The following is a 23,946-nucleotide window of genomic DNA, read 5'->3' on the forward strand; positions in this document are numbered from 1 at the left end:
AGATTAAGATGTGAAAAAGTATATTTTCCGGTGAGTTAGTGAGTTTTAATTTGTGCATTTTCTGGTTTCAGGTGAATTTTAGTCAAGTCTCCTTCATTTATACAGCGCTTTAACAATATAGATGTTTCAAAGCAACTTTACAGTGATAATATACAGTCTATATAGTTTTTCACTGTTAGTTTTAGTTGTTTTAGTACATCAAGTTAAACTAAAATCTAAAATGTTGGTTTAGGAACTAGCTAAAATATATAAATATATTTTTTATATTTTATTTCATTTCAAGTAACGAAAATGTTCTAGTTTTATTTAACTATAACAACACTGTTATCGGGTCTTTTATTATTATTTCACTTTTTAAAAACTGCAACACATTTCTCACACTCTACAGTGTTTAAAGTCCCCCTGTAGTCAATAATTTAATCCCTTAAAACTCATCTTTGTATGTGTGGTTCCATGAATATGCAAATGAGCCCCGCCTCCACTCACTCACTCACTCAGAGATCCACTCGTTGACGATCACACGTTGATCTGATTGGTTACAAGGTAGTTTGTGACATCAGAAACACCACGATTACAAACCGTGTTTTTGAGCAATGTAGTCGACTTGTGATCATGAATTTACACATGGTTTGTCTTCAAGCATATTAAAAACCCCACATAGACACATAAACAACATTAAACGCTGGATTTTCACCACAGGGGGACTTTAAAATGTGAACTGAACTGGAATACAGTCTACGATAAAGTTATTTACTGTTATTCAAAAGATTATCATGGGAACAGAAGAACAGAGCGTTTTCAACTTAATTTGTGCTGTTTTATTGGTCCACTGATTCAAACAGACATCAGGGCAGATAAATCAGGCACTTTGGCAAGTAAACATGCAGAAACTCAAACAAATATGACACCAAACAGAAGAAAAACCCTTCATAACCATGAAATCCCTGACAAGATCTCGCTGTCGCTCTAATGGACTCTTACAAATACTGTATGAAGAGTTTAGAAACTCAAGACATGCAGATTTACTGATAAACACCCTGTTATGACACTGAAATATCATTCTTTCCCATTCTTAACTTTCCTTTACAACTGGAAGTAAGCGTCCAGATGCCCAAAACAGTAAACCCCAACATTTGAAGACAAAAAAAATCTGCTTTTAGTTTAATCCTATACGGTGAGGAGGTCACGGCGTCTTTCACCATCCTAATAAACTCCTATCTGCACAATTTAAACATGTAACTAAAGTCTAGACTACATAAAGTCATAAAAAGACAATAGTTTACTGTATCCATGATAATAAATGCCATGTTGTAAAACTCAGAAATTGGCAGGAACGATCTTAAGGACTTTAGTCAATCTTTGCCAAATGAGACCTTTTGAGTTCTTGCATGTGTTCTTGTACATTTTTGTCATATACCACCAAAATTCACCTTAAAACAGACAGATGATCTAAATTCACAATGGATCTTTGGTAATTTTTGACCCTAAACAGTCAGAAATTGGCGGGAACGATCTTGAGGACTTAAGTCAATCTTTGCCAATTGAGAACTTTTGAGTTCGTGTACATTTTTGTCATCTACCACCAATATTCACCTTTAAAACAAATTCACAATGGATCTTTGGTACTTTTTGACTAGCCAACACCCTAAACAGTCATGTAACTGTCAAACATTTCAAAGGATAACAAGTTAATTGTTGATCATTTGACAAAATAAAAGGCACTTTTCTCAAATCAAGTCTACAATATAAAAGCAGTTTTGGTTGCAAACGCACCATAAAACTGCAGTTCCCTCGGAATGAAATGCGTGTCTCAAACGAGTCTGTCGCACAGGACTTCCTGTCCTCTTGAAGACCCACTTCCTGTCTGGCCTGAAGCCGTTTCAATACTAGCATTCATCAGGAACGTTTCCAAGTTCTTTCCTTGTTTTGTTTCCAACTTGTTCACCTTTCCAGGCACAACAGAATTGCAAATTTACCAGTGTTCGTCAGGAATGCTTCCAAGTCCTTTCCTTATTTCCAATTAGTTTACCTTTCTAGGCACAACCGAGTTGCAGATTCTGCACTTAATAGTCATTGTCCATCTCAGCTAGCAGTCGCTCCCAAGGCTTGCTTGTAAGTCTGAGTGACGTTTTCGCAGTCGGAGATTGAAAACACGCTACCGGACACTCCTGCACGATAGGAAGCTACGTCCATTTCCCAGTGTCCCTTGAGCAGAGTCCCAGGCCCGTCCTCTCTTAAGTCGAGGAGATTATCAGCGGATACGCATCCTCGCATTCTTCTTCTCTCCATCGGAGCGACGGGAATCTCCCGATCGGGAAGATCGAGTCTGTCGAAAGACTCGGCGGAGAGAATGCTGTCCTCGCTGATTGCTCCACTCGGTCGGGATTTGTTGACCACTGAGGGCAAGGAAGGCGAAAGCTTATCCAGAGATCCGAATCCCTGGAGTCCTTCGGAAAACTTGCCGTGACGTTTGAGGATTCCCTTGCGGTTCTGCGCAGGCGACGGCTTCCCGAGAGTCCGCCCGGAGTCGTAACTCTCTGGGGATGAGGAGTAATACCCCGACTCGCCTTCGGAAGGCTTCTTCAGGATGCCTTTAGGAGGTGGAGCCACAGAGTTCTTGGTTTTCTCCTCCAGGGGCGTAGCCTGGGAGTCCCCAGGAGTCAGTTTTTGTTTTAGACTTCCACGCTTCTTTAGGATGCCTTTAAACGGACGAGGCGATTCCTGCATTGTTTGCGAAACGTTGTTTTCTTTGCGTGACCTCCGTATTGAGCGCTGTCGCTGAACTGGTTCTCCTCCACCCGTACGCAATAGGCAACGCATCTTAGAACCGTTTTCCAGGAGAGGGCGAGAGGTGCGGCGTAGCCAGTCTGCGATGCGAGTCGGGCCGCCGGTTTGAGATGCCACATGTGTCGGACACACAGATGCGGTGTCGTTCTGAGCCTGTAGGGGGAGCTGATAGCCCCAGTTGACCCACCAGTGACCCGCGATCTCATCCAGCGTAGCTCTACGCTCTGGGTTCACCATCAACATCCAGCGGATCAAACCACACGCATCTGTGGGGCGACAAAGAGGATTAGCATTGGATTTAGCAACAGGGATCCTAATTAACACTTATACGCTATTTTGTTTGCGGGTCTCCAGAGACCCCTGGCACCAAAATGTAATTTTGTAACTTTGTAACTGTAAAAATAAAAAAACAATTGTAATTTTAATCAGTTTATTAATGTTTTTACTCCACATTTGTGCATTTTTGCTATGATTTATTATATTTTTTAAATGTATATAAATAAGAAAAAACAATTTAAATAGGTTTTTATTAAAAAAGAAAACAGCTTTTTATGAAAAATTCACTTTAAAAAAGACCCACATTTCTAAGTTATTTCATTCATGGGGATAACATGAATGATTTGACATGGTTAAGTGGGATATTTTTGCCCATCTTTTGGAAAATTCAGTTTTAAAAGTTAAAAATGATCACTTTAACCAGTAGATGGCTGCAGAGCTCCACTATTTGTTATTTGACTAACTGAAAGACATATTTTCACAGGTTTTGGAGCCAAATGAGGAGTAAAAACATTAATAAACCAAGTAAAATTACATTTTTAATTTTTTTTTACATTTTACATTACATTTTGTTGCCTGGGGTCTCTTTTTTCCCCACACTAACATAAAAAACAGATTCCAATTAATTTGTTTTATTTGTAGACCTAGAAAGTGGTGACAACTGTACAAAGTCTCATGCCATTTAGACAAAGAGAACTTTTTATTTTATTTCAGCAAACATCATTTGGGGTCAAAAAGACCCCAAACAGGGCACAAGGGTTAAACACACCTGGACCAGCTACTAAATGTCTACTAAAGGTGTGTTTGAGCTAAACTCTGCAGAAAAGTGGCGCTCCAGAAGTAGGACTGGAGTCGATGGACACCCCTGGTCTACAACATTAGACTTTTGCTGACTGGAAGTCATCCCTATTTAGTGAGAGTTGGCGATGTGAGCGAGTGTTGGCAATGTGATGCGGGCGTGTCAAGCAATGTGGCACAGTTTCAAAGTTCTATGCAACTATGCAAATGATCAACAATATCGAATGCTGAATGCTAATGGGAATGAAAGCATGGGAGCACACGTGTGCAAGATACTATAATCCATTGTTCCAGAAGACACACCAAACGTACACATTCTCAACTCTTCCCGATCAAACACACCTGATCCAACTCAATGTTTGTTAGTAGAGACTCCAGGACCTAAAAATAGATTGGTCAAAATGTGTGCTGTTGGGGTGTGGCTCCAGGAACAGGTTTGGCAAGACTAGCTCATGTTACTCTGGGCAGTTTCTTGGTTCTCTATATGCAGGGATAATGCTATAAAACAGAAAGATTTTCAATAAGTGAAAGGACACTTTAGCCAACGATATGGAGACTATACGACCTCTGGCAATAAAGTTGCTGTCGTTGTGAACTTGACTCCCAGATCAACTCAATTTTATGAGGCTGCCAAGGTCAACACATGGCCCACAATTCAAAGCGTTATCTGCTCTGAGTAGATAAGCTCTACCTATAAAACATTGACATGGTTTACTTAGTTTGGACTTTCGACAAACATAGTAAACTAGTTCCGTGTCTCGATTTAACCCTCTGGTGCTCTTAACGTGTTTAGTTTTTTATTTCAATGGAAGGAATGTACTATATTTTAGTTTTTTATTTAATATTTTGTATTTTTAGAGGATTTTATGGTACTAAATTATATTTACGCAGTATTTATAATCCATTTATTCACTTTTTGAGCATAGACCTGAAAATGACATTTCCAGCTTAAACTGTGCTAAGTCTTGAATGTTTTAAAGCGCAGACTGAAGTTTGATCTCTTTTCAAAGACGACACTTGGCAGATTCTTGCTGAAGTGAAAAAAGTTTACTTAGAAAAAAGTTACAGATTTTTACGTTTATTGTTATGAAAAATGATTTAAGTTGATTTTTATATGAAATCTATATTTTCAAAAACACGTTTTTACTCTAAAACTGTGAGAAAATCAAAGCCATAAATCTAAACAAGTTGTGTTCCAAATTTGAGCTTGATATTTAAAAAAATGATCTTTCAGTGAGATGTTGTTCGGCTGCAGTACCAAACGCTTCCACTAGAGGAAACTCTCACATTCATTTCCAATGCGAGGAGCACAAGTGTGACCATTGTTTACAGGACCAATTAACCTGTTCGAATCATGTCCATGATTTGTGTGTGTGTTCACATAGCAAGTGCCAAAAACTTTACCAAGTTTCGTACCATTCCAATGAAATACTTAAAAAATAAAATAAAATAAAAAAGTAAAATTTTTCAGTCAAAAATGAGTGAAGAGCACCCGACTGAAACGGTCACTTGCACTCTGTGTTTCATTAGCGCCTCACCGGAGGGTTTGCTGGGTTTGCGGTAGTTTCCGCTGCTGATCTGCTGCACCAGGTTCTTGTGGTCGTGTCCGTCGAAAGGCATGGCTCCGTGGATGAGTGTGTAGAGTAAAACGCCCAGAGACCAGCTGTCCACCTCCGGGCCCCTGTACGGCCGGCCGTTCACGATCTCGGGAGACGCGTATAGAGCACTGCCACAGTACGTCTGCAGGAACTGATCGCCCTGGTACAGGTTTGACAACCCGAAGTCCGCGATCTGGAAAACACACAGTGGTTTCAGCCATCAGTGCCAATTTTACAGCTCATCTCATAAATTGAACGTAAAAAATAAATTGAACTTGCTCAAAAATTTAGTTAACCCAAAAAAGTTACGGACTGCAGCTTTAATAAAACCAGGGAAAACAGAAGTTCAGAGATAACGTTTCTGTGAAAGTCTGGAAAAGGTTTGAGCGCCTGAAGTCAGCGATCTGGAAAACAGTGGTTTCGATTAGGGCTGTGCTAAACTCGACAACCGCGGAAAATTAATAATAGCTTAGCAGCAATTAAATGTTACACGAAGATAATAGAAAAGAGATGGTCCCGTTTTTTAAAAATATTTTACTTTATTATATCATTTAAGTTTCCATTATTTACAGAAATTTATTTAAATGTTTTACAGGCTTTAGTGTGTTGTTTCTTTGACGGAGTTGCTCCAATAAACACGCATGTCTGTTACAAAATGGATGTTTGAGCCTCGCTTATTTTTATTTCCAAACAACCACCGCCGGCAGTTGGTCCATTACCTTAAAAAATAGCCGTAGTTTCGATCAGTGCCAGTTTTACAGCTCATCTCATAAACCGAAAGTAGATTTATGCCGTTATCTCATACAAGTTTCGATTAGGTGTTTTGTTTTATGGCCTCTTGTTTAATAAAAACAGAAGTGTCAGAGATAACGTTTCTGAAAAACCGTCTGAAGATCCGTGTGCAGAATGACTCATTAAACACCGGCACAATGATTTTCTGTGCAAGTTTACGACATAAATATACACAGAAATATATATTCTTAACCCTCTGGTGACAGAAATGTATCTTTTTATTTCAATGAAAACGTTTTTATTTAATATTTTGTATTTTTAGGGGATTTTATGCTACTAAATTATATTTACACTGTATTTATAATCCATTTATTCACTTTTTAAGCCTAGACCTGAAAATTTATATATAGATTATAGATTTATGCCGTTATCTCATGCAAGTTTTATGGCCTCTTGTTCAATAATACCAGGGAAAACAGAAGTATCAGAGATAACGTTTCAAACAGACTATGAAAGTTTGGAAAATTCCCAACGGAAAAAAAATCTAAAGACTCAAAAATCCGTGTGCAGAAACAAGGGTTCGTAACAAGGGTTCGTAACAAGGGTTCGTAACAAGGGTTCGTAACAAGGGTTCGTAACCAGGGTTCGTAACCAGGGTTCGTAACCAGGGTTCGTAACCAGGGTTCGTAACCAGGGTTCGTAACCAGGGTTCGTAACAAGGGTTCGTTACAAGGGTTCGTAACAAGGGTTCGTAACAAGGTGCTTAAAGTGCCTGAATTTGAAATGTAAGTCCTGGAAAATTCATGCAAAATTAAATCTGCAACCCATCTGATATAGATATAAAGAGATTTCACAAGATCTATGAGTGAGATATTTCTTATATAAATATCTAAGTATATGATACAGCTTCAGCTCAATCATATATTCATGGGGAAAAATCAGTTTGAATAAGGAAAATGATATCTTTGTCATAGTTTCCTTTCAATGGTTAAAGTTTCCACAGTCATTGCATGCATTATCTATTTACCTTTTTTAGAATTTGAAAGATAATGAAGACATTGTTCGATAAAGGAGATCTCTGATGAATGACTTTCAGTGCAAGTTTACGATTTAACGCAACAAACAATTTACACAGAAATATATCCTTCTGCTTATTCCTAAATGAAGTCTTGAATCTGTCCTGAACTTACTTTTATATTGCCGTTGTCGTCCAGCAAGATGTTCTCCAACTTCAGGTCGCGATGAACAATCCCGTTCTGTTAGAAATAGACAGAGAGATCCGTTTACACAACAGCGTTTTCAACTCAAAACTGAAAACTTTGTGTGTTTTTCCCACTCATTTACATGACATCTGCATTTTGGGGGCCCGAAAATGCAAACTTTTGAGATTCAAAGTGAACGTTTTTCGCAACGATACTATTATCGTATCCGTGTAAACTACAAAAACGTGAATTTGTGAAAACGGCGACGTCATGCATATTACATTTTCAGTCTATACAGTTCAGTTTATATAGTAAAAAGATTTATCGTGATTTATAGTTTCGTGATTTATAGACTTTTTGCCTTTTCGTCAACTTAGATTATTAATGTGGTTCGGATAACATAATATTTTGAATTTTTTTGATTAAACCAATCTCCTTCGTTGTATTAACTCACATTTTTAATTTCAATAAACTCAAAATTGTAAGGCAACAAGGTAACTTACTTTTTTTTTTTAAAGTTAAACCAACAATTTCTTTACAGTTTAGTAAATTCTAAAGTGTTTTTCTTTAGTTTTGTTTTTTAACAAAGTGTCATCGCCCCCTACTGGCCTGGCAGCAGAATACGGCATTTTTATTTTTAGCAAAAAGATTTTTTAGTCGTTTTAGCATTTTTTTGCCATTTTCGGGGGGACCGTTTTAACGACGCTGTCGTCTGTACGCCAAAAATGCAAAGGAAAAGTTTTCCAGTTTTCGTACAACTTTGTCGTGTAACACTGACACGGTCAGGTTATTATTATTAACTCTGACTAGATGAACTGATCCATTAATGCACCGTTTTCACTAATGAACATTAGTACTTGGCAGAGGAACCGGTTATTCTAATTTTAGTTATCCATTTACATTGGTATCTTGCCGTTGGTGCCATTTTGTGAAAGCAATTCAACTTGAGTGAATCACCGATGAGGGGATTTTGTACTAAAATCACTGTTTGTTATTGCTTTATTAAAGTATGCAAGGTTTTGCAAGGGAATTTCCTGAGCAACACAAACACTTTATTACCAGTTTCACTCAAAACACTTTCATAATTCAGACTAGGATTCAAAAATCCCCAAAGATCTTCCACCCCAGAAACACACACTACCACTCGAAAGTTTTGGGTCGGGAAGATTATTAAAGTTTTTAAAATAAGTCTCTTCTGCTCACCAAAGCTGCATTTAGTTGATTTTCATTTCAGGATTCTCTGACGAATAGAAAGTTCAAAGATTCTATTCCAGATAAATTCTGTTCTGTACGATCCAAAACTTTTGACTGGTAGTGTGTGTTTTAAGAATATTTTATTAACGTTCCCATAGAGTTTTTTCTGAATGTTCTCTGAAGTAATGTACCCGTACTTGTAATACTTGTAATGTATTAAAAACGTTTTTCTTGGTTATGCAAACTTGAAAACATTCCATTGTATCATTCTTGAAACATTATGGGAAAGTTACGGAAATGTTCTGAAACAAAAAGTAAAATTTCAAAAATGTTAAACAAACGTCCAACTAAAATGTTTCAGAGAAAACATTCCATGATTGATGTATAAATAATGTTTTTGTGCTAACGTTTCGAGAACATTATTAACCCTTGTGCATCAATTAAAAAAAGTTACACACAGGTCCATAGAGGAAAAAAAACTCTCATAAATATGTTAAACTTGGGAGCACATCATTTTAAAGAAGACCCGTGGCAGATTATTGCTGAAGTAAAAATAAATAAATAAGTAAAACCAAAAAATGTTATATAAGTTTAAGTTTATGAAAATTTTTTATGAACATTGTTTTATATAAAATATATATTTTATGAAACAATTTGAACTCTAAAACGGCTAGAAATTCAAAGCCATAAATCTAAATAAGTTGTGTTACAAATTTGAGGATGATATCTCAGTAAATGAGCGTTCGGTGAGATGTTGTTCGGCGCAGTGACAGATCTTCCCCAGTAGAGGCAGCAGAACTCACTGCGACACAGGGATTGGCTGTGTTATTCACAGTTGAGTTTTTCTCTTTCAATATTACAAACACACACATATTTTTTTTATAACACACATACCAACCACACCCACACAATTATCGTTGCATAATTTACCCAATTGACTCGATGATATACATAAAGCGAGTTATTGCTCTATAGGCCAAACTTGAAAAAATGTCACCATCTGGTAAAAAAAAAGTAAATTTTTTTATTTTGAAGCCTTGCCAACAGAATAAAAGCCTCTTAACAAAGATTGCATCGTTTTATAGTTAAATGGCCCTGGGATTAAAAATTGGAGTTTTAATGGGTTTCAATGGGGCCATTTTTGTTCAAAAGGTGCTGAGAGGAAGTATTGTATTTTTAAAGGAAATGGCAGTGAAATAGTAAAATTCCAATAAAAATACACGCCTGTGCCAAATTTTATGCAGTTAGCATTAACACAGGCAAAGTGATAAAAAAAAACCTGAAAAAGATAAAAATGTCCATAAGGTTAAAGACCAGATAACTTTGAATTAACCTTATTGAAAAAATCTTTGTAAATAACTTTGAGAGTGTTTGTCGTTCACATGGATATTTCAGAGCGTTGCGTGCGTCGTTGCTTTCGTAGCTGTTGTTGTGTTTGGTAGAAGTTAGCGCTGTGTGTTCCTGCATTAGCGTGTGCAAGCGTGAACGCCTGCCTGAAACACAACTGTCTTTCTAGATCTGCTCATTCATGCGGAGAGTAATGTGTGTTATGCAACCCATTCAGTGTCTCAGTGAAGTCCTGGTGGGTCTCTATTCACCCCTCCTCGCGCATAAGAGCATTCTGGGTAGTTTTCTAGACTGTGAGGAATGTTCACATGACGACAAACTAATATTTCGTCTTGCTGACCTTTGGTTTCACAGATATTTGTTAAGCCAGACAGTGAAAACTGACATGTTCCTTAAACCCTAAAACTGCCTGTGCAACAATAACACATGTAAAATACCTCAGAAATGAAAGAATATTATTGTTATGATTGATATCTGTTAAACTTTTAAATAAACGTTTTTATAGCATCAACACGGAATCAAAATATTTGATTAATAGTATTTTAAACTACTTTACAATAGAAAATGACTATATAGAAATCTGGGTTATTATAGTTAACTAAAAATAAAACAAAACCATAAAAATTCGGTTGCGTTGTGAGTATTTGTGGAGCGTTTCTGTATTCGGTTGCATTGTGAGTATTTGTGGAGCGTTTCTGTATCGGTTGCGTTGTGAGTATTTGCGGAGCGTTTCTGTATCGGTTGCGTTGTGAGTATTTGTGGAGCGTTTCTGTATCGGTTGCGTTGTGAGTATTTGTGGAGCGTTTCTGTATCGGTTGCATTGTGAGTATTTGTGGAGCGTTTCTGTATCGGTTGCGTTGTGAGTATTTGTGGAGCGTTTCTGTATCGGTTGCATTGTGAGTATTTGTGGAGCGTTTCTGTATCGGTTGCGTTGTGAGTATTTGCGGAGCGTTTCTGTATTCGGTTGCATTGTGAGTATTTGTGGAGCGTTTCTGTATCGGTTGCGTTGTGAGTATTTGTGGAGCGTTTCTGTATCGGTTGCATTGTGAGTATTTGTGGAGCGTTTCTGTATTCGGTTGCATTGTGAGTATTTGCGGAGCGTTTTCTGTATCGGTTGCGTGGAGCGTTTCTGTATCGGTTGCGTTGTGAGTATTTGTGGAGCGTTTCTGTATTCGGTTGCGTTGTGAGTATTTGTGGAGCGTTTCTGTATTCGGTTGCGTTGTGAGTATTTGTGGAGCGTTTCTGTATCGGTTGCGTTGTGAGTATTTGCGGAGCGTTTCTGTATCGGTTGCGTTGTGAGTATTTGTGGAGCGTTTCTGTATCGGTTGCGTTGTGAGTATTTGTGGAGCGTTTCTGTATCGGTTGCGTTGTGAGTATTTGTGGAGCGTTTCTGTATTCGGTTGCGTTTTGAGTATTTGTGGAGCGTTTCTGTATCGGTTGCGTTGTGAGTATTTGCGGAGCGTTTTCTGTATCGGTTGCGTTGTGAGTATTTGTGGAGCGTTTCTGTATTCGGTTGCGTTGTGAGTATTTGTGGAGCGTTTCTGTATCGGTTGCATTGTGAGTATTTGCGGAGCGTTTCTGTATCGGTTGCATTGTGAGTATTTGCGGAGCGTTTCTGTATTCGGTTGCGTTGTGAGTATTTGCGGAGCGTTTTCTGTATTCGGTTGCGTTGTGAGTATTTGTGGAGCGTTTCTGTATTCGGTTGCGTTGTGAGTATTTGTGGAGCGTTTCTGTATCGGTTGCGTTGTGAGTATTTGCGGAGCGTTTCTGTATCGGTTGCGTTGTGAGTATTTGTGGAGCGTTTCTGTATCGGTTGCGTTGTGAGTATTTGTGGAGCGTTTCTGTATCGGTTGCGTTGTGAGTATTTGTGGAGCGTTTCTGTATTCGGTTGCGTTGTGAGTATTTGTGGAGCGTTTCTGTATTCGGTTGCGTTGTGAGTATTTGTGGAGCGTTTCTGTATCGGTTGCGTTGTGAGTATTTGTGGAGCGTTTCTGTATCGGTTGCGTTGTGAGTATTTGCGGAGCGTTTCTGTATCGGTTGCGTTGTGAGTATTTGCGGAGCGTTTCTGTATTCGGTTGCGTTGTGAGTATTTGTGGAGCGTTTCTGTATTCGGTTGCGTTGTGAGTATTTGTGGAGCGTTTCTGTATCGGTTGCGTTGTGAGTATTTGTGGAGCGTTTCTGTATCGGTTGCGTGGAGCGTTTCTGTATTCGGTTGCGTTGTGAGTATTTGTGGAGCGTTTCTGTATCGGTTGCGTTGTGAGTATTTGTGGAGCGTTTCTGTATCGGTTGCGTTGTGAGTATTTGTGGAGCGTTTCTGTATCGGTTGCATTGTGAGTTTTTGCGGAGCGTTTCTGTATCGGTTGCGTTGTGAGTATTTGTGGAGCGTTTCTGTATCGGTTGCGTTGTGAGTATTTGTGGAGCGTTTCTGTATCGGTTGCGTTGTGAGTATTTGTGGAGCGTTTCTGTATCGGTTGCGTTGTGAGTATTTGTGGAGCGTTTCTGTATTCGGTTGCGTTGTGAGTATTTGCGGAGCGTTTCTGTATCGGTTGCGTTGTGAGTATTTGTGGAGCGTTTCTGTATCGGTTGCGTTGTGAGTATTTGCGGAGCGTTTCTGTATCGGTTGCGTTGTGAGTATTTGTGGAGCGTTTCTGTATCGGTTGCGTTGTGTGTATTTGTGGAGCGTTTCTGTATTCGGTTGCGTTGTGAGTATTTGTGGAGCGTTTCTGTATTCGGTTGCGTTGTGAGTATTTGTGGAGCGTTTCTGTATCGGTTGCGTGGAGCGTTTCTGTATTCGGTTGCGTTGTGAGTATTTGTGGAGCGTTTCTGTATCGGTTGCGTTGTGAGTATTTGTGGAGCGTTTCTGTATCGGTTGCGTTGTGAGTATTTGTGGAGCGTTTCTGTATCGGTTGCATTGTGAGTTTTTGCGGAGCGTTTCTGTATCGGTTGCGTTGTGAGTATTTGTGGAGCGTTTCTGTATCGGTTGCGTTGTGAGTATTTGTGGAGCGTTTCTGTATTCGGTTGCGTTGTGAGTATTTGCGGAGCGTTTCTGTATCGGTTGCGTTGTGAGTATTTGTGGAGCGTTTCTGTATCGGTTGCGTTGTGAGTATTTGCGGAGCGTTTCTGTATCGGTTGCGTTGTGAGTATTTGTGGAGCGTTTCTGTATTCGGTTGCGTTGTGAGTATTTGTGGAGCGTTTCTGTATTCGGTTGCGTTGTGAGTATTTGTGGAGCGTTTCTGTATCGGTTGCGTTGTGAGTATTTGTGGAGTGTTTCTGTATCGGTTGCGTTGTGAGTATTTGCGTAGCGTTTCTGTATTCGGTTGCGTTGTGAGTATTTGTGGAGCGTTTCTGTATTCGGTTGCGTTGTGAGTATTTGGTTGCTAAAACTTAACTCAAATTAAAATGAAATGGGAAAAGATAAAAATAAAATCTAATTCAAATTATTAATAAAAACTATAATAGTGTCTGAACACTAGAAGGAGTGTGTGTGTGTGTGTGTGTGTTACTCACGCGGTGGCAGTATTGCACGGCAGAGACGATCTGTCGGAAGAAGACTCGGGCTTCGCTCTCAGAGATGCGCTGTCTCTCGCTCATGTAGTCGTACAGATCTCCTTTACTGCCCAGCTCCATCACGATCACGATCTTATCCTTGTTCTCGAACACTGAAACACACACCAGTCCAATCAGCTTTATTTATACAGCGCTTTTTACAACACACAGTGTTTCAGAGCAGCTTTACAGAGATAACAGGAGAATAATGCTACAAAGTTTGTTTCCAGAAGAAAATAGCGTCAGTCCAGCTTAAGTAAGTTCAGCGATGGTTCAATCGTGTTGTAAAAAAAAAAGTTATTAATTTAGTTCATTTATATCTGGAGTAAACCGTGATGTAATCGTCCAGCTCAGTCCAGTTCTCATATAATGGTGTGAATGCAGGAGATCAATAATATTGTTGAATATTAAATTAAATGTCCCCAACTAAGCAAGACAAAAGCCAATGACGACAAAAGTGATTGACTGACACTGTCACCAAACTACTTTAAATGACTTTGATGTCTTTGACACTAATGAGACTGAGGTATTCCTGGCGTTATGTAAATAAGCGGGGGGTAATCGTGCTGCGCTGAAGCACACTAAAGACGTTTTTGGGGTTTGCCTTCATTACATAATGAGAACAAAGAGGTTTGCGTGACTGAAGAAATCCAGCGATCTGGTTACACAACACCAGTACACTTTCATACTTCATAACCCTTCATACTTCATAACCCTTCATACTTCATACACTTTCATACTTCATAACCCTTCATACTTCATATCCCTTCATACTTCATAACCCTTCATACTTCATATCCCTTCATACTTCATACACTTTCATACTTCATAACCCTTCATACTTCATAACCCTTCATACTTCATAACCCTTCATACTTCATAACCCTTCATACTTCATATCCCTTCATACTTCATATCCCTTCATACTTCATAACCCTTCATACTTCATAACCCTTCATACTTCATAACCCTTCATACTTCATACACTTTCATACTTCATAACCCTTCATACTTCATACACTTTCATACTTCATAACCCTTCATACTTCATACACTTTCATACTTCATAACCCTTCATACTTCATAACCCTTCATACTTCATAACCCTTCATACTTCATACTTCATAACCCTTCATACTTCATATCCCTTCATACTTCATAACCCTTCATACTTCATAACCCTTCATACTTCATATCCCTTCATACTTCATAACCCTTCATACTTCATATCCCTTCATACTTCATAACCCTTCATACTTCATACACTTTCATACTTCATAACCCTTCATACTTCATAACCCTTCATACTTCATAACCCTTCATACTTCATAACCCTTCATACTTCATAACACTTCATACTTCATACACTTTCATACTTCATATCCCTTCATACTTCATAACCCTTCATACTTCATATCCCTTCATACTTCATACACTTTCATACTTCATAACCCTTCATACTTCATACACTTTCATACTTCATATACCTTCATACTTCATAACCCTTCATACTCCATAACCCTTCATACTTCATAACCCTTCATACTCCATAACCCTTCATACTTCATAACCCTTCATACCTTCATATATGGTGATGATGTGAGGATGACTGAGCGACGACATGATCTCGATCTCTCGTCGAATGTGGATCAGATCCCGATCATCTTTAATCTTTTCCTTACGGATGGACTTTATGGCCACCTAAAGGACAACACACACACACACACACACACACACACACACACACACACACACACACACACACACACACACACTGAATACAAGCAGCACAGGTTTCTCTTCAATGCACACAATCAGTCACTGTCGCAAATAGATTCAAATGATTCGAGTTCATTTAATCATGCATAAATGAATAAAAAGTATATTGAATCATTTTAATTTATTTTCACCAATATCACAATATATAGCCAAATAGAGTAATATTTACTTACATAAATGCATTAAAATCATCACAATATTTAGAATTTAGGTGATATTGTATTAATAGTTTTAACATATTTAATGTGACTAAATATGAAGCAAATAATCTTCATATTTAACATATTACTGCTAATAATATTGAATATGTTTTATTTCACATTGCTTAATGTTAATAACATTTATTTATTAAATATGAAATAATACAAAAATGTAAATTTTAAAATATTTACTAATATTAAACATGTTAATTATATTAATACAACATTAAAATATTAGGGCTGAGAAACGATTAAATGCATCCAGAATAAAAGTTTGTGTTTACATAATATATATGTGTGTGTACTGTTTATAATTATTTTGTTTATATATAAACACACACATGCATGCATGTATATATTTAAGAAATATTTGCATGTATACTGTTTATATACTTATACATAATTTATATTATATATAAATATTTTATATATAAATAACACATTTTTCTTATATACATGCATATGTGTTTTTGTATATACAAAATAATTACACACAGAACACACACATATATTCTGTAAACACAAACTTTTATTTTGGATGCGATTAATCGTTTCCCAGCTCTATAAAATATATAACCTATTTAATAATAATAACATCATATTTACATAATTAAATTGCAGAAATTTTTGAAGTATCGTCCAGCCTCATTCTAGCAAGTTTTTGATTCTTTACACAAACACAAAACTTTAAACTCACACAAAAATAACATTATTTCGACCAAATGACCGTATGTGCTTTAGTTTTTGTGCATCGATAATGAAACGAGAGCACAATGATTTTTTTGTGAAACCTTGTCGTATTGACAGTGATATTCACACAAATGATTACGGCAGAAATCTGTTGCGCTCACGCGGTCACATGACCTCACGGTAACAACAGTCCCTGTGATGTTCCAGGATCGTAATGTGTGATGTCAGTGGAACCAGTGCTTTGCATATGAAGGGATGCGTTTGCATGTTGGTCTTTGTGTCTCGGGTCTTTTGTCTCTTTTGTGAGTCTGTATGCGAGTATCTGCGTGTCGTCAGGCATGCTTGAGATTCCACAGGGTGTGTGTGTGTGTGTGTGTCTACAGGGTCACCAACGACCAGCACATGGACAAACACAACTGAAGACGCACAGGAATCTCACACACCTGCGCTCAAACGTCAGACTGAGCGGCTTCGGAGTGTTTTACAGCCTTATGAAGAAAACCTCTGGTGTTCTGGTGCTTTCAGACCAGAACCTGAACCACCAGAAACAACAACTCAAGAAACAGATATAAGAGTGAAGCTCAAAACCATGATTTCTAAGAGTGTACGATGACGCAAACAGGGAACGTTATGGATGTTCTGAACAAACGTTCCTCCAGTTACTTATACTTTAGAATAATACTTTAAGTTATCTGGTCTTTAATAATGTTCTCAAAACGTTAGAACAAAAACATTATTTATACATCGTTCATGGAGCGTTTTTATGAAATGTTTTAGGTGGATGTTCATCTAACATTTTTTTTTTATATAGTTTCAGAAAGTTCCGAGAACATTCTAAAGTAACGTTCCGAGAACATTATAAAGTAACGTTCCGAGAACATTCTAAAGTAACGTTCCAAGAACTTTCTAAAGTAACGTTCCGAGAACATTATAAAGTAACGTTCCAAGAACATTCTAAAGTAACGTTCCGAGAACATTCTAAAGTAACGTTCCGAGAACATTCTAAAGTAACGTTCCAAGAACATTCTAATGTAACGTTCCAAGAACATTCTAATGTAACGTTCCAAGAACATTCTAAAGTAACGTTCCGAGAACATTCTAAAGTAACGTTCCAAGAACATTCTAAAGTAACGTTCCGAGAACATTCTAAAGTAACGTTCCAAGAACATTCTAAAGTAACGTTCCGAGAACATTCTAAAGTAACGTTCCAAGAACATTCTAATGTAACGTTCCAAGAACATTCTAATGTAACGTTCCAAGAACATTCTAAAGTAACGTTCCGAGAACATTCTAAAGTAACGTTCCAAGAACATTCTAAAGTAACGTTCCGAGAACATTCTAAAGTAACGTTCCGAGAACATTCTAAAGTAACGTTCCGAGAACATTCTAAAGTAACGTTCCGAGAACATTCTAATGCAGTGGTTCTCAACTCCAGTCCTCGGGACCCACTGCTCTGAACATTTTTTATGTCTCCTTATTTAACACACCTGATTCAGATCATCAGCTCGTTAGGAGAGACTCCTTGATCTGAATTGAGTGTGTCAGATAAGAGAGACATACAACATGTGCAGAGCAGTGAGTCCCGAGGACTGGAGTTGAGATCCACTGTTCTAATGTAACGTTCAGAGAACATTCTAAAGTAATGTTCATAACTTAATGAGAAGGTTCTAGAAGAGTTTGGTCAGCTGATTCATAATTCATAGTCATAATAAAGGTGTTTTTGCAGCTCCTGTATCCTCTAAAGAAAGACGGCATGATTTACAATAAACCATCAGTTTGTTTTCAGGGAAGCTCTATAAATAGCCTGACCCGTCGGGCGTGTTATCGCTAGCATCGAGCGTGTCGGAGTCTGTCATCAGTCTCGACTCGCCCAGACACAAACTCTCTCTTTCCTGAGAAGAATCACATAATGATGTCTTCCTGACACACTGAACCCTCGGGAGAGTGACGTTCTCCAGGTTTACTGTGGCGAGGAAACGCATGTTTGCAGGAAAACCCCTGATCGAGAACCCGGCTCTTCCTCTTCCCTGTGTGACTGCACATGAAAGATAAACCATTAAACACTGACAAACTCTGGAAATGGAGAGTGAAATGAAGCGAAACACATTCTGTCTAAAACACACCAGACAAGTGCAGCGAGGGCCCACAATGCAACTTTCTCTATATTCATATTATTTACGCCATCATACTTTTAATATACCATAGTAGTATATGCTACACTAGAATAGACTTTAAAAGTACAGCACAAAAATATCATTTTCATTTATTTCTCTTTAAAAAAAATATTATTTGGGAAGAAAAACTGCTTGAGATATTAAGATTTGCAATCAAAGAATAAATATTAGAATAATTATTAAGAGTAAAAATTAAAAGCCTAAATCAAATGTTAAAATAATTCAAACTTTAGTGTGGTTTGTGCTTGACAACAGAATGCTTATATAAACTTCAGTAAGTCATTTTTGTTTTCCATTAAAAACATGTAAAATATGATACATTTATTTGAGAGAGAAAAAACTAACTATGAAAACACGTCTTATCTAATTTTCAGAGTAAAAATAGTTTTCCATCTAAAAATTACGTTTAAAAATAATGAAATTGGCTGTACAAGTAATTTTAACTTAATTTTTTAACTTAATTTAACTTACAAAAAAAGCTAAAATTGCTTAAATGTCATTTTTTACAGCATATAAATCTAATAACATTTGGTTTTGTGCCTCTAAGGTAAGAAAAAACAACTTTACCGCTGATATTTTCCAGAAAACAGAATTATTTTACCAAGGCTTTATTCTCATATAAATGTTCTTGTTTTAAGGATGTTTTAATAATTATATGATCAATAAGTTATGACAACATGTTTAACTCATCAAAATAAGCAATTTTCTACTTATTTTCTTCAAGTTATATAAGATTCGACTCATTTTTTAAAGTCAGTTTAATGTGATTTAAGTTGAAATGACTTAAATATCAAAGTTGATTGCGTTAAATTTAAGTACATCAAGATTTTAGTTTTACAGTGTGCAAAACAAGAGAAGAACACACACTATGACGGTTTTCTCCAGACGAATCATCATGAATGACAGCAGCTACTGTATTTCAGTGACATCACTTCCTGCGGGATCTCGGATCTAAAGGAGCCACTCTATCTCTCATAGAAAACCACTGATGATCCGGGGTCAGAGGTCACGGAGAGTCACGTTTGACCCCAGATCGAGAGGAATGTGTGTGTGTGTGTGTGTGTGTGTGTGTGTGTGAGGATAAGGTAATGGAAGCTGGGCGGATACGAAGAAAACCTGTTTGCTGAAGCTTTACAAACAACACGACCCTCGCTGTTCACAAACACTCAATATAAAAACTCTAAAAGATCATCATCATATCTTTCAATCCTTTATTATGTAGAGCTGTGGCGATTTATTCTTTATCAATGTGTTTTACTATTATTATTATTAACAAAATTCATGTTAAAATAGTGTGGTGGTTGTACAAAAAAACAACAACAATAAAATATTAGATATCTCCCAGTAATTGAATATTAATGATATTATAATATTATTCATAAATACAACAAGTCATGAATAATAAATTACTTTAATTATTGATTGAATCTATTTATGTGTTGGTGTTATTGCATTTTTTATGAGTCATTTATAATAATATAATTAGTATTGAAGAGACGCATTAGTCGTAGATATAACCGATCAAATATTAGACCAATAATTTAATATTAATGAAATTGTAAAATTATTTGTAAACAATAAATTACCAAGTTTAAGAAAGATTTATTTACTTGTATATATATTATTTGTAAATAATAAATGACCACAGTTAGAAAGATTGATATTGTTATATTGTTAAAATATTGTTATTTTATATATATATATATATATTATAATATTATTCATAAATCAGTTTGCTCTCATATATATAATAATAAAATACCAGTTAGAAAGATATATTTACTCTTGTATATTATAATATTGTTAATCAATAATAAATTACCACAGTTAGAAAAATGTATTTACTCTTATATATAAACATAAAATTATTTGTAAATAATAAAATACCAGTTAAAAAGATTTATTTAGTCTTGTATATTCTAACACTGTTAATCAATAATAAAAAACACATTGATGAATACTAAATCACGGGTCAATACTCTTTATTTATTGAGAATACTAATATCATTCATATTAAAGCAGTGCGTCGAGTCTAATATCTTGATCTATTGATATATGAATGATATCTGTAGTGTAATCTCGCGATGTTTCTCACCGTTCTCCCGGAGCGGTCCACGGCTCTCTTCACGCGCCCGTACGTGCCGTTCCCGAGGCTCTGCAGGAACTCGTACCGGTGTTTGATGTTGTGTTTGTGGTGGTGTCTCTTCACCGCCTGACGCCTCGCGGGAGAATCTCCCGAATCCACCGAATCCCGTGCAGACCCGCCACCGTCCATATTAAAGACGATATCATGAGCCGCGACACACACGCTGATATTACGAGTGACGCGCGCGCTGATCATCCGAGCTCACTAGAGTCGCGTGTGGGCGTGGCTACGTCTGGTGGGCGTGTCTCGAGTCAGTGGGCGTGTCTCTACCGGGAAGTACCGCCCTCGCGCTGAGTCCATTGTTTGCTTTAAAAAAAAAATGTATTGAACAAAGATCCCAGGGGTTACATGTATCACACACACACAAATAGGATAAGAAACTCAAGGTAAAGCAAGGCAGTAAATATAAAGTAATAATAGTCTACTAAAAAAAAAATCATAAACCATTTGAAGCAATAAGTCAATTCAATTTCACCTTCATTTATACAGCACTTTAACAATATAGATGTTTCAAAGCAGCTTTACAGTGATGACAGGAGATTACAGTGACAGATTGTTTCAATAGAAATTAAACATTCAATACATGAATAAAAATACATAGAAATAAATAACATGGAACTTAAAAAATGTAATTACAAATGTTTTTTAAGGAAATCAGGATGTAACATAATGAAACCGTAATGGTTTTATACAACAGAGCAGTTTTAGCGGGTTTGTTAGCCGATAAACAAAGATAATCACAGGATAACTTTAAATCAACACAAAGAACTTTACATTTATGGAGATGAAACGAGCCATTGTGTGCTATTGATCTGCTTTCCACTGTGTAATAGTCAGTAATGATTATTCTCCACTCACACACACGATAACACACACCCGTGTGTGTGTGTGTGTGTGTGTGTGTGTGTGTGCGTGCTTCATATAATGTCCACAAGAGGGCGCTAATACTGCGATAAAACATTCCCAATTCATCACTAATAAAACTGAAAGTACACTACACTAGGGATTTTCCATTTTAGGGAAATCCGCAAAAAAAACTTGTGTTTATTATGTAAAACAAATACAACAAAGTTACAGCTTTTAATTTAACTTTTAATTCGTTTTATTAGGCTACTAGAGTTGATCAAATACTGTTCTTATTCCATTTACCTAATACTCTCTTTATGATCTTTCCAATCATTACAAAACAATGTCAAATTTACTTTCATATTTATTATATATAGGGCTTTATTTATGCAAACACATTATACATGTATTAAATACTCACATAAATTGACAAACACTGATTTAATTTGTGTCTTGGCTTTCACCACTAGAGGTCGCCAGGTTACAAGCTTAAATCAGTGTAGATGTAGTGCACACTGTAGTGCACACTGTAGTGTAGATGTAGTGCACACTGCAGTGTAGATGTAGTGCACACTGTAGTGTAGATGTAGTGCACACTGTAGTGTAGATGTAGTGCACACTGTAGTGCACACTGTAGTGTAGATGTAGTGCACACTGTAGTGCACACTGTAGTGTAGATGTAGTGCACACTGTAGTGTAGATGTAGTACACACTGTTGTGTAGATGTATTGCACACTGTAGTGCACACTGTAGTGTAGATGTAGTGCACACTGTAGTGCACACTGTAGTGTAGATGTAGTGCACACTGTAGTGTAGATGTAGTGCACACTGTAGTGTAGATGTAGTACACACTGTAGTGTAGATGTAGTGCACACTGTAGTGTAGATGTAGTGCACACTGTAGTGTAGATGTAGTGCACACTGTAGTGTAGATGTAGTGCACACTGTAGTGTAGATGTAGTGCACACTGTAGTGTAGATGTAGTGCACACTGTAGTGTAGATGTAGTGCACACTGTAGTGTAGATGTAGTACACACTGTAGTGTAGATGTAGTGCACACTGTAGTGTAGATGTAGTGCACACTGTAGTGTAGATATAGTACACACAGTAGTGTAGATGTAGTACACACTGTAGTGTAGATGTAGTGCACACTGTAGTGCACACTGCAGTGTAGATGTAGTACACACTGTAGTGTAGATGTAGTGCACACTGTAGTGTAGATGTAGTGCACACTGTAGTGCACACTGCAGTGTAGATGTAGTGCACACTGCAGTGTAGATGTAGTGCACACTGTAGTGTAGATGTAGTGCACACTGTAGTGCACACTGCAGTGTAGATGTAGTGCACACTGTAGTGTAGATGTAGTGCACACTGTAGTGTAGATGTAGTGCACATCACTGTTAGTTACTCAGATCTGCATACTACTCTTACTACAAGCATGCAGTACAGAATTTAACGTGTGTCCCAATTTGCACACTTGTACTATGCTCTAAGAGTGTGCACTTCACCATTTATGCTAATTTTGCCCACTTTACAATGGAGATTGTGACGATTTGACAACTTTTTGAGTCGTACAAAGTTGAAACTGAGGAATATTATTGAGATAAAGATCCGCTGGATGCTAAATCTGTCATGCAACGACAAACAATACAGTTAAAAGGGGTTTTATCGACATTTAAAGTATAAAAATCATGCTTCGGTAAATCTTTATTATGACGTAAAGAGTCGAAATCATGACATCCTAAATCGAAGTTATGACTTGAAAAGTTGAAATTGACAAAAAGTCAAAATTATTACGACATTAAAAAGTCGAAATTATAACATAAGTTCAAATTAAGATTTACACATGGGCTTCCTTTTTATTAGTTTTTTTTTTTTTTTGGACACCAGGAAGGTCCCGTTGTCTCCTCTACCAGGGAGTAGATCTTTCCCATTAATACTAAAGTACGTACTAAGAGGACTACATTTCCCAGCAGGCACCAGTCGCGCCCGCCCCGGTCGTCCTCTCTCCTAATGGACGGGCAGCAGAAGAAGCGGCTGGCAGCGAAAAGCTCCTGTTTTTGGGCTGAAAAGTGAAACATTCCCGAACCGAACCAACACAAACACCGGGATTATCGATGATCTGCGGGAAAAAAGCTTCCGAACACCCGCGAACCAGAACCAGCGACCCGGTTCGGCCTCCGGTCCGCCCGAGTGTGTGTTTCTGACACACACACACACACTTAGTGTAAGTGTTGTTGTTGTTGTGTTGTTGTTGTGTTGGCTCGGTCCATCCTGCAGTGATTCGGGCCTGTTTGGATGGATATGTGACACACACACACACACACACACACACACACACACACACACACACACACACACACACACACACACTCCGGGTTCTGGTTCTGGTTCTGGTCCAGGATCATGATGGAGAACCCGCAGAAAGCAGGTCCACTTCTCAGAGATCTGACCCGAGCCTTCAGTCACTACAACAAACACAACCTCCTCCTGAAGAAGAACCTGAAGGAGACCATCATCTTCTTCAGGGAGATCCGACAGAACCACAGCAACACCTGCAGCACCAGCACATCTGGACCCGAACTGGACTCAGGTCAGGCCGGTTCCGTCACGGGTCACATGACTCATCAAC

The 23,946-nt window shown here is 37.7% G+C and overlaps 2 protein-coding genes across 3 annotated transcripts in view; one reads left to right on the forward strand and one right to left on the reverse strand.

Annotated features, from left to right (window-relative positions):
* Positions 1-795: 795 nt before the first annotated feature.
* Positions 796-20,712, reverse strand: LOC143746294 (NUAK family SNF1-like kinase 2). Its single transcript, XM_077238137.1, has 6 exons — positions 20,419-20,712; positions 15,061-15,181; positions 13,442-13,593; positions 7,382-7,447; positions 5,400-5,652; positions 796-3,053 (listed from the first exon to the last, which is right to left on the reverse strand). The coding sequence occupies exons 1-6, from the start codon at positions 20,662-20,664 to the stop codon at positions 2,083-2,085; spliced, it is 1,809 nt and encodes a 602-aa protein (XP_077094252.1). The 5' UTR covers positions 20,665-20,712; the 3' UTR covers positions 796-2,082.
* Positions 20,713-23,249: 2,537 nt separating this feature from the next.
* The window catches only part of LOC143746297 (dual serine/threonine and tyrosine protein kinase), a 48,252-nt gene continuing 47,555 nt past the window's right edge, over positions 23,250-23,946 (forward strand). The window contains exon 1 of one of the 2 annotated variants that reach the window (XM_077238139.1): positions 23,250-23,907. In XM_077238139.1, the coding sequence (XP_077094254.1) occupies positions 23,721-23,907 (187 nt within the window). In that variant the 5' untranslated portion in view covers positions 23,250-23,720. The remainder of the gene's footprint in view (positions 23,908-23,946) is intronic. The other variant, XM_077238140.1, reaches the window with a different exon arrangement.

This window comes from Siphateles boraxobius, unplaced genomic scaffold (assembly GCF_051911475.1).
Source record: "Siphateles boraxobius isolate OS27281-9 unplaced genomic scaffold, OSU_SipBor_1 216, whole genome shotgun sequence".
NCBI classification, from domain to species: domain Eukaryota; kingdom Metazoa; phylum Chordata; class Actinopteri; order Cypriniformes; family Leuciscidae; genus Siphateles; species Siphateles boraxobius.

Excerpts from the sequence above, each read along its gene's own strand:
- LOC143746294 (XM_077238137.1), bottom strand. The coding sequence starts at position 20,664 with ATGATCAGCGCGCGCGTCACTCGTAATATCAGCGTGTGTGTCGCGGCT. Across the intron at positions 15,182-20,418 it reads TGGACCGCTCCGGGAGAACG|GTGGCCATAAAGTCCATCCG; the intron begins GTGAGAAACATC and ends GTTGTCCTTTAG. Across the intron at positions 13,594-15,060 it reads CATCATCACCATATATGAAG|TGTTCGAGAACAAGGATAAG; the intron begins GTATGAAGGGTT and ends TGTGTGTTTCAG.